The sequence below is a fragment of the Plectropomus leopardus genome, chromosome 21 (assembly GCF_008729295.1).
Source record: "Plectropomus leopardus isolate mb chromosome 21, YSFRI_Pleo_2.0, whole genome shotgun sequence".
Classification (NCBI taxonomy): Eukaryota; Metazoa; Chordata; class Actinopteri; order Perciformes; family Serranidae; genus Plectropomus; species Plectropomus leopardus.
Genome location: NC_056483.1, coordinates 15,416,784 through 15,428,819, shown reverse-complemented (window position 1 = coordinate 15,428,819; position 12,036 = coordinate 15,416,784). Strand labels below are relative to the sequence as shown.

Here is a 12,036-nt window from a genome sequence, read left to right as displayed (position 1 = left end):
TTTCTGGCTGAACGAACACTTATCATTTGGCAGATAAAGAGCCGTCCACGCTGGAGCTTGCTTTATCTTTGAGAGCCATGTTTACTCCCCGTGAATGTTCTGCTTTTCACAGATGTTTCGTAGACCGCGTTCGCTTGATCTGACAGATGAGAGTTACAGTGTCGAGGCTTCATTTTCTGCCGCAACAACTTCAGGCACACACACAATCATCTGCCCCATCAATTTTAACTCTCCAAGCAGGTCAAATGTCCCATATTTACCACATTTTCATGTTTTGGAAGGCTGAGCTAGGAGGCAAAATAAATCAACGTTTTTCATGATGACTTGATGGGGATTACAGTGAGCTGCATTTTGGCACAGAACAGTGAGCATGAAAGCAGAAACAACAAAATCAATCCTCAAACTCCACAATCGATGGGAGCGGCAAAATTTTCAACATAGGTTTTCTTCAGATGGCATTGAGAGTTGACAGTTTTCTGAAAGCAGTGAGAGGAAGAGAGAGAAGGGAAGTAACAGAGAAACAGTTTACAAAGTGGTTATTGGAGAAAATATTACAGTAGAGTGTGGAGACACACACTCGTGCACACATGTGCACACACACATTCGCCCACACTTTCTTGCACAGTCATAATTTTCTCATTTGGGGGACCGTAGCAAAACAATTATCAGCAGGGGATAATACAATAAAGTAGACCATTTCCTGGGTATTACCAAGGGACAAAACATTTATTTCACTTTGTCCAGTGTGCTCATAGGAGTGTAAACTGCTAATGGTAGAAAGTATAGAACATAACTCATACCACTCACACTGCAGACAGCATGCAGGCATTAGTAATGCTGTGCTGTGCAGTTCTTCAACTTTTTACCCCTTTTTCAAAGTTTCCTTTAACTATTTCTGGATTTGTGGCAATTGGTGGTTGTACTGAAATTATCTTCAACATGGTAATCCCTAGATCATCATTTTTGCCAACTGCTTTGGTTCAAAACAATATATACAGTTTAGTCAGGACCACTGTAGTCAAGGAAATCTTTATTTCTATGTGCAGTATGATATATGGCAGTCTGCTCTGGGACCTATGTGTGCCTATGTGGAAAGCCTAAGGTGGGGAGAGCACACCTCCCTGCCCTTCCATATGCATATATGGAAAGCAAGGGAGAGCGGCAGCAAAGACCCCCTGGGTTCAGAAAAAAGCAAGCACCAGTGACAAACAGAAATGACACTGATAAGTCAGACACATCATGACAAGGAGGAGCTGGGGTCGAGGCGGGTTTCAGAGGAAGCAGCAATAGAAGGTAGGCTAAAGCAGCTTAAATAAGGTGCCCTAGATGAAATTGCTAATTGGTTGCATAAAAGGGAATTATGGGATCCATCAGCTGATTGAGCTGCTTGAGATCAGCTGATGTAGCTGGGATGTGAGCTGGGCTTGACAACGTGGCCTGCCTGAACTAACACCATGCTCAGTTTGTTGTTTTTGCTACTGTACTTTGCATTTTGCATAAAATCACACCACAAACAACTGTGTGCTGTGTTTTTTTGTCCTTGCGTCTCCTCGAAGCCTTTGTGAGTGACACTTTGCTATTTTACTTAAAACACAGATGTAATACTTTTATGCAGCCACTATGAGTTGAATCATCTGGCTGTAGAATGTTGAAGGACTTGAAAAGAGTGTTGTTCTTTCAGGTGAACTCAACTCTTTTTGAGCTATTTGTAAACAGAATCGGAGCCAGAATTTTCTCCATGTATTTTTAACAGTGTTCATGGATGGCATCTGCTTAGCCTGCTTGCCTAACCTACACTTGCTCTTATTTCCTGTGATGGGTAGAAATGACAATGTTTTGGCAAATTGGCCATTCAGTGTTTAAATTGCATCGTTTCCGTCCCGCTGTGTTGCTTAACTTTTGAAGCCCTCTCCCGTTAGAAGAGAGCTCTTTTGTTGAAAACAGAACAAAGCAGATTTTTATATCTAATTCTCTCTCTTATTCACACCCTGCTTTTTTATCTATACATGTCTGTCTTTCCTTGTGTATATAACCATGTAAGCGAACGTGTGAGTGTGTGTAGCTCTGGGTGTGTTTGGAAAGGAGTCTGTGATTTTATTGGACTACTTTGAGGTAATCTCCTGTGTTTGGGTGAAATGCTTTGTTAAAGTGCTGCAGGAATCAAAGTGCCTCTGTGTGTCTGTCTCTGTGCAGAGAGTTTGGGTGGAGAGATCCGGAGCTGCCAGAGGTGATCCAGATGTTACAGCACCAGTTCCCATCGGTGCAGTCCAATGCTGCAGCCTACCTTCAGCATCTCTGCTTCGGAGACAACAAGATCAAAGCCGAGGTTTGTATGTGTGTGTGTGTGTGTGTGTGTGTGTTTGTGTGTGAGAGAGAGAGTATTTGATTAAGATCAGTGTAGTAGAGAAGGGAATGAGTGTATTTTGAATGATAAAACCCATAAAAGCTTTGTACAAAGAACCAAGTGAATACCTTCATATGAGTTGTGGTCCAAACAGCTCGGGCTGTTTTGCATTTTCATGCAGCTTCTTTCAAGACATAGTGCTTTAACTAACCAGTTCCAAAGTGATGTTCTGCATGATAAAACTCGCCACACTCAACATCCCTAAGCTGTGCCTTCTATTGAGTAGTATCTATCGTGGCAGTGAAGTTCAATTAGTCCCAAAGTCACAAGATTGTCTCTCAAAAGCAATTTTGGAAGGAAGACCCTTGGAACTGTCTAATAAACCCTTTAATAAGGCAAGCAGTGCTCAAAATCAATGACAGCAGCACATGCAGATACACACATCTACACTCACAAATACACAGTCTTTTTTCTCTTTCTTCACATGCCCCTCAACACACAAACACAAACACTGCTCCGCCCTACATTACCCCACAAAATCAATTTACCAGTACGTGCAGGCAATGGCGTTGAATTTTCTTTTCTTTTTTCTTTTCATGAAATTAATTTCAGTAGAGTCGGTCAATAGCTGCTACTGCAGCCTCATTGAAAAGTGATTCCACATTGCTATAAACGCTCATTCATGCATAAATACAAAGAAACACACAAGCATGATGCGCACAAATGCAAACAAGCTTAACACACAATCCCAAAAGCTCAATATGTGAACCGGTAAAAAGAAAAAGAAAAAATTAATATCTGCAAATACAGGCAATTAGACACAAAGACACAGCTAATATCCATTCACACCGACCCATTTACCCACCCCCACAAACCAAAACACAAATATGCAGATGCAGATATGCAGTCACACTAACATACAACAACATTGCACTCCACTTCCACCCCCCTCATCCACATAGCTCTGAAAGTGTTTGTGTCTTTTGTAATGGGTATAATTATTCCCTGAATGGAGGTGTCCAACAATGGAGAAAATAGCTACTGTATATTGACAGCGGATGCTTCGGCCTGCCTTCATCAGTCTCTTTGATTGTTTTGTTCAGGCCCCAGGGCGCTGCTAAACACTATTTACACAAATTAAATCTGGAGGAGATATCAACCAGCCAAAACTGACGCTTTGCATCACATCAAATAAAAAGCAGGCACACACGCATGTATCTACATGCTGCCACACATGTGTACAGTGACAAAATGCAGCATGCGCACATTGATGCAATAAGACACATGAAGAAATGTGCCCTCAACTGTACTTTGTAAATAGTTTTTAATGAAAAATAAACTTGACAGACGATCCCTAAGCCAGATATGGGATATTAGTTTGGTTAAAGATCCTTTTGTTGGAAGATATTACATTAATACTGTGATGAGAGAAATGGATTTGTTTTGTTATGATAAAAATGTATGTTAAAGCACTGTTACCCTTGAAACAAAGCAATGAACCTCTAGCTGTTACCGGTAGTGTTTACTTTTTTCTAATTTCTCCATTATAATAGTGCTGCTTTTCACAGTGTTCAGCATTTTTTTCTTGTCACACTTGAGTGAAAACAGTTCTGCTTCCTCCCCTCTATTTTGAAGTGTTTTGAAACTCAACAGCGCCTTTTATCGTCTTGCGTTTGATCACCCTAAGAGGCCGTAACACAGGTGTGTGTGAACTGTACATCCATCACATGAATGATTGAGCGCATCTTGGAACACCTTGACTCTCATTGACGTTGTTTTTTCTCAGATCTTCCTTATTTCAGGCAGTATTCATTAAATTTCAATCAAAGGAAATTTGAAAAGAAAGTTGGAGAACAAAATAAACATTTCATGGCCTTCATAAGACTGTCTGTGAATGGTAGTTGATTTCATGATTGAGGTTTTCTCAACTTGTTGCTTGATGTAATTAAAACGCCTCTTTTGTTTGCTGCAAACCTTTTACGTAGATCTTGGTGGATCTTCAAGGGTCGGGGCGAGCGTTAAATGTCTTTTCAACAAGTTTCACAGTTGAAGAGTACATGTCTGTATGGCTGTCTTTGTTCTTTTCCGAAGGCTATAAAACACATGCAGGGGCAATAAAGGCAAGAAAAATACGATATACATCAAATAAAAACGGTTGACTTTGCCTTTGACTCTCTCTGCTTTCAACAGGCAAAGAAATAAATGATGTTTTATTAATTCTTCGAGGCTGAGATAACTTTTGCCTTTTTTCAGTGACCTGCTCTTTGGCTGTAATTTCTAAGTAGAAATGGGATGGAATTATTTGATAATTCAGTAATAATTCTTTCTTTTTCTCATCCACCTATCGACATCTCACTCCTTGGCCTTTCTCTTAGCAAGAATTTAATGTAGACAGACATTCCACTGATTAAGATTAAGATTACAGAAACTTGAAGACAGATTTCTTCTGTCAATCCAATCTTTTTTGGATCAATGCTCTTTTTTTATTGTTTACTTCACAAAAAGCGTGTATCCAGTTATATTTAACATAGCTCCATCGGAGAGTTCACAGTGCCTTCCATCACTTGTCCTCATTAAATTCCATAACGGTTTTGTTAGGAGACTATTTTTTAACTTAATTTGACACATTTGGCGTCAGTTCAATCTGCTGACAGGGAAGTGTAAAAAGCAGAGACCAGGAAAAGGACATGGTTTTAAGTGGTTATTTTTTGTAGAAATTGGTTCATTTTTGTGAAGTAATTAGAACTGATTGATTACTTTTGGAAGCAGAGCAGACAGAGTTGTTATTTTGCCACAGAATAATTGTATTGTAATATTTCACATCTAACGTATCTTAAATTTTCTATTGGGATAAAAAATAAAGTGTTAGTGCATGACACATTAACTGTGTCAGATATAAAATGGATGTCACACAGCCTTATAGTAAATGTTAATTTTGAAATGTCACATGCTATTAAGACAGTGCTTAGTGACTGAGGTCTCCTCATAGATGTGTAACAGTAGCTAGATATGGCATACCAAGATGGCATTTATTCATTGCAATGGAGTTGCTCACCTAGTGCATACGCCAAAAAAGGTTCCTTGCTTCCGGGTCTACTTTTGTGGTATGCGGCCCACTGAATATGAATATGCCCCACCTGTTAGTTTCTGCTTGGCTTATAGACACTATACATTGTGATGATGTCATAGATTTTTAAATTGCTTTTCTCACCTTAATGAAAGTTTTACAAAAATAAAACAACCATGGCGCCACTATTCACAATAGACAACTTTAAAATTTACCTTGTTTTGCAATTTGAAATGTCTAGTCAACAGTTTTTCAGATGTCTGTTTTTTTAATGGTGACCTATGGGGAAAACACTTTTTTGGGTCCGCTTCAGGGGATTTTTTTTCTCCGTAATACTGCAAGTGACCACTAGAAAATAATGGAAGCAAGGCTGAGCTGTGTTCTTGGGGACCAGGCTCTGCTGTGTGTGTGTTTGTGTGTGTGTTTGAATCTGTTAACTTGTCTGTTTTAAAAATAACCTTCGACAGCAGTAGTTGAATATGCATGTCATTGGCAAATAACATGACAGCTTTGTTACCCAGGGATTCATATCAAAGTAGATGTCAAAGACGATTATTTAATAAAGGGACAGTTAATGCATTTTGACTTTATTTTTTTCTTCCAAAACTTGGCAGACCGCACAGTGGATGTTTTTCTTAAAGGACACAGAGATCCTCTGCCTGAACACTTTATTTAAGGGGGTCACAGTTTTGTCCTGCTGCTCCTGCTGTCTTGAATTGTTGAGAACATATCTTGGCTCATGCAGGTATCCACTGAACATTTCTAGTCATTATTAAATCAATGCTTTTCATTCCAAAACCAGAGATGTCATTTAAAAATTTGACAGCTACTCTTACAAAACACCATAATGATCACAAAATGGAATCAAATTATGGTAATTTTGAAAGTGTGGCAGGTAATTTCAGGCCATTACTTGACAATATATTTTCAGGATATTGAATAGTCACCTCAAGATCTTTCTTTCTAATTGGATATCTTCAAGCAATAAGCTGTGCTCAGAGCTGCTCACTTAAAACTCCCTTAGCTGTTATATTACAAAAAAAAGTTAATTAGAGCTTCAAGTAGTGTGTTATTTCCATAGCATGACAGTAACACAACAATAAAATCTTATTTCAGTTAGAAAAACGAATAAAATAAGAATTATTGTTATTTTTCGAAAGAAGCACTTGGTTCTTGGATTGGCATAAAGGGTGATTTCCAACAATAGCTTGTGCCATACAAGCATTATGAATTTAGAAGGCAGTTATTTGTTCTGAGACGATAGACTTTTCTCTTATTTCCAGCCAGCCAGACAGACACAGATGGCAGGAGACACTGAGCAGCTAAATACAGCCACAACATGGCTGCTGTTTGTCGCTAAAGAGATGCTCTGTGGGTGCAAAGAGAGGAGGGGGAGAGACAGGAGCAGAGGTGATAGAGCGGGAAAAGGAGCAAAAAAGGAGAAGAAAACAAGAAAATATTGCTTTCTGGTATCTTGGATCTGGTAACACTAATGCGGCACGGAGAAAGATGATTAAGCAGCAATTTGTCTCTGGATGGCAGACGTGTGTGCGCTGGTGTACCTGTTTCATCACAGGTTGTGTGTATGTGTGTGTGCATTTGTGTGAGAGAATGTGTGTGTTTGGATGAGTCTGTGTAGTTCATTTAAGGTCCCATACTTATGTTCTGTGCCTTCACATATGCCTGTTTACATTCGGATGAACAGAGAGAGTGTGCAGTGCGTGTGTGTGTGTGTGTGTGTGTGTGTGTGTGTGTGTGTGTGTGTGTGCGCGTGTGCGTGCGTGTGTGTGTGTGTGTGTGTGTGTGTGTGTGTGTCTTTGTCAGGGCAGATGGAGGTCTGGCCTCAGCTCAGATTACAGTTGACCACAGAGTCAGCTTGGCAAATTCATCTTCAGCATCATTTATAGCTGCTCCAGACACATACACACATATACTCCCAACCCACCCACCCACACACACACACAGGCACACACAGACACACACGTACTTAGATTCACACTTGCAAACAGTTACCTACACTTCACACAAACACACACAGTACATATATTCACAAGCCCCCTGACATGTCAGCATCCCCTTCAGGCACACACACACACACACACACACACACACACACTAAAGTTCAGTCACATCTGTAATTCATTTTGTGCAGCAGCCTTGTCGATATCCATTTATCCAACAGACCGGTTGAAGGGAGAAGAACGTGCCCTCTGACTCTGTGTCACACCTCCACCCCCACCCTCCCCTCCTTCTTACACACAATCATTTTGTTTAGTTCACATCTCATATATAACTGTGCGTCTCTCCAACTTTATCGTTACATTATCAGTTACCTTAATTTCTCCTCCTCCCACCTTTTAATGAAATGGTTTCTTTATTTTTAATGCTTAATTATAGTGTAGTGTAAATACAGAGACCCTTGCTCACATTACTCTCAGTGAGATCTGCTTTAGCCTCAGTGTTTTATTGTTTGTTGTGAGAGACAGCCAATGAGGTAAAGTCAATAGGGTAAAAATCTTATTTTAGATTTTAAGACCATGAACTGTGCAAGCTGTGAATATCTGTTCAACAGACATCAGCATGAGAGATGAGAAAGACAGAGTGAATGATCCATGGCGAATACTGTAATAATACTGCATGCTTCTGTCCCTCTTTACACAGTGCATACCATAAATGCCATTTTCCACTGTTATGAGTGTAATGTTTTTTGTTTTTTTTTTCCTTTTGGGTCAGTTTCCACCACTGGCAACTATATGCCAAGTGTCTTTTTATATTTTTTACATAAAGCAACAGAGAAAAGCCTCTTCCATCAATAATGGAAGGTTTTTTTTTCTGTTTTTGTTTTTCAACTTAAGCAAAACTCTTGTTAATCCCTCGCCACAGGGTTGAACTACCCTCCAGGTAACCTTTATTGAATGTGCCTGGTTTGTTCTCTTTGGTTCAGTGGTCCAGAGTGCCCTGAGTTTGTTGATGGCTTGTAAAAGAAATCCATCATTTTTTCTTGGTAACATTACCTGTCACTCTCCATAATCTGGGACCAGATGCATACATGTGTACACATAAAAAAGCATACACTTTTCCCCCAAGCATAAACTGGTATTTATAAACAGAGAATATCACCAGGCGTGCACACAGTTTTAGCTGAAATACCTGCCGATTAAGAGATATGGATGAGATTAAAAATATTTTGAAAGACTGATAACACTGCTTTTAGGTGCTAATTTTACTGATTGTTTAATTATTTTGCAGGCAAGATTTTATGACTGATTATTTCATTGTTTTATTTACATACATCACCCTTCAAGTAATCATTTATTCTATTGTTGTGAAGCAGTATTTAACGTCTGTTTCGACAGGAGCACTATGAATGCATCGTTGATCTTCCATTTGAAGTTTGATAGTATTGATGATTGAGATTTAACTGTGATGATGGTTTACAAAATCATGTGATGGATTAGTGTTTGAATGCTACAAATACCCACAGCCATGCATAATGATGGTCGCTTTGGCACTGTTGGAGAACTTCGCTAATGTGACATAGTCGGGGTAATTGCTCTTTCTTTATCGTATTTCTTATTGATGGGTCTAATGTCTGGTGCAGGGGCACAAGTATTGATATGCAAACAGGAGTTTGTGCGCGTTTCTACATCCGTTTATGGCTAAATGTGGGTGTGGAAATGAGGCTCGTGCATGTGCATCCAGTACGAGAATGCTCAAGATTTATAAAACAGAATCAGGCATACACACAGCTTTAATTCATTTCATTTTATTTCATTTTTATTTGTTCCGCTCATGTTGATGCACAACAATCATATTTACAATAAAAACAAACATTCATTGCATGACCAAAATGAGGCAGGGAGAAGAAAAGAAATCAAATTTTACCTGCCCCTTTCTCAAAACAGATATAAACAAAAAAATAGATGGTCTGTCAATTACAGTTACTTAACCAACACTCAAGAAAGAAAAAAAAAATACATTGAGAAAAATCAAGAACATACACAATAGGTCACCTTTAAACAAAAATACAGATTCTGCCCAACAATTTCATATTGTGTAATTATTCTCTCATCATACATTTTCTTACACGGTAAATCATTCTGTGTTCCACAGTTTGATGCCAACCACTTAAGTACACATCTGCTTTAGTGTGTGCTTTATAAATCTGATGGAAAGAATGCATATTTCTGCCTTTGTGCATACTCACAGTTCGAGTCGTGAATCTGCACAGACTTTTATGCATCTGGATCCCGGTGTCAACAACACCCTTTGAAATAGGTCTCAATCTGTATAAATGGTTATGTTAGTATGAAACTTCTGGGGCCCACCCACTAACCAACACATTCAAACTCCCACACTGGGATTATTAAACACATTCCCGATCCCCTGCTGTGGAGAGTAGTGTTTCTTGTTGCCTCTGTTGCTGTACTGTTCAAACAACAGATTGGATCCCCCAGTGTATTTGTCAAAGTAGATTTTCACTGTTGTGAATCTTAGTGTTGATACTGCTGTAAAATTATCCGCCTCCAAAAAAATATTAGGTAACCACAGGTTAATGCCATGTTTGGCCCAGTTTAGAGGGCCCCACAGGGGAATGTTAGCCTAGGGCCAAGAACTCAATTAGCCAAAGGTTGAGAGGCTCCAAAATGCACTTAGCCTGAGGCTAAATAGCAGGCAAAAACAAAAGCCCCCTGCATGTGCCTGCCCGAGTGTGCACAAAAGGTTTAAAAGTGTGGCACATCTTCATTCTGTGTCCTCGCTCACAACATGCAAGCAGTAAACTGTCTCTGGCGTGCTGCTGATTAGTGCTGATGTTCCATATGTGGTGACTCAAACGCACTTGTTAGGCTTCACATGCCACAGACCCAGGTATGTGTCACCCTTGCGTCCCGCTGCGAGCTTTTACGCCAGCAGCACCTCTGATTCTCACAATCCCAGCTGTCACCACTGCTAACTGTTACCACGGCAATGCTGTCGCTATGGGTTACCAATAGCCGTGGCCGCCGCGGAACAGCGGGAGACAAAGACAAATCAATCTGCGCTTCTAATCTTCTTTACATGGAATAGAGGAACAGACGCAGAGGTATTGGCAAGCCTTGTAGGTAGCTCAGAGGCAATACAAAGTAATAGCACTATGGCTTTTATGGAATAACAGATTAACTGTGACACAAGCATAAAGAGGAGAGGGAGATCAGTACAGGAGGAGGAAAGGGGAGCTGAGGGAGGAGGAGAGGAGCAGAGGTGAGGACTTGAGGGCATAAGAGGGACGGCGAATCAGAGTGAGGAAATTGTGTGGCCAATGGAGCAAGGTTAGTTTGCCATTCATTGCATCCCTTAATCCATTTTAATTGAATAGATAAGCAAAGTCATTTTTGCTCGATAAACTCCTGCTGTGTCATCAAACACCTCCATCCTCTCCCTGCCCTCCGTCAATTTCTTCTGCTTTCTTTCACTCTTTTCACTGTCATCCTTTTTTCCCCACCTGGCCCACATTTATCATCTGTATGTTTTTACGATGAATAAATCGAAGTTAAATTGCACTTGTAAACAGCCATTCTTTTTTTTTCTTTTTTTTCTTTTTTTTTTTTGGCTTGGCTTACATTCATGGCAGATGTGTGAGGTTTCCACAGGAGATGAAACAATGAGTGCCAGGAAGAATCACAGAGAAATAAGGCTTGGAAGTCTATTTATTGCACTTAAAAGTTCTGTCAACATGTCTGTGTGGTACACTCCACCCATCTGGTGCTTCACGATTAAACAGACACTAAGAATTATTTTCTAGTACTTAATGTCCCAGGTCTGGGGGAGAACATGCGGAAAAATAAGGGGGTTTCAAGAAGCCTGATTACGCAGTTGACTGTGAAAAACTTTTTTCGGGTTATCTGGATGAGTAACTCTGCCTGTTGCAGTACTCCAGAGATTCGATAAAAGTGGGAGCGTGAAAGACAGGCTCTTTCACTCCCTCTGTTTCTATCTGAAACACGCACACACACACACACACACACACACTAGTTGCTCCATCCATGTTCACATTAGTCTCCTGGTGATCACAGCAGCCTGTTTCTGGTGATTAGTACTACACCCCTGTCGATTGGACTAAACGCGGCTTGCTGTAAGCTCTTTGGCCCCCTAAGGCCGGAGAAGATCCCTGCAGTGGAGAAGCGATGTGGGAGGGTTTAAAAAGCACCAGCACAGGGAGAAGGCAATATGTGTAGCGCCTTGATGGGAAGGCATTATGTGTACCACCATAGGGGGAAGGCATAATGTGTAACACCAGAGTGCCCTCATTGTGATCCCCACTGGGCTAACAGCCCTGACAGCTTTGTCTTGTCTAACAGAATCAGGATATAACCATAAATCTGCACTGATTGGTTTGTTTGTTTCTCATGCTTTGTGCCTTTGTGTTTATTTACATATCAAATGCAGCATTGCATATACAATACAAAGAGAAGAGGTGGTTACATGAACTGTATACTGAACAGTTTGGAGATTAGAGGGACGTCTTCACTGCCCTTTACAGAAAAGAAAGGCCACCAGCAGAAATGCCTTGAATGTAATTCTTCCAGGCGTGCTTTTTGGTGGCAGGCATACACCTTTAAAACAAGTCCAATAGTAGAAGAGTAAT

General features: G+C 40.2%; 1 protein-coding gene across 1 annotated transcript in view; it reads left to right on the top strand.

Annotated features, from left to right (window-relative positions):
• The window catches only part of ctnnd2a (catenin (cadherin-associated protein), delta 2a), a 302,877-nt gene that overhangs the window by 205,149 nt on the left and 85,692 nt on the right, over nt 1-12,036 (top strand). The window contains 1 exon segment of the mRNA XM_042510566.1: nt 2,194-2,326. Within this exon segment, the coding sequence (XP_042366500.1) occupies nt 2,194-2,326 (133 nt within the window).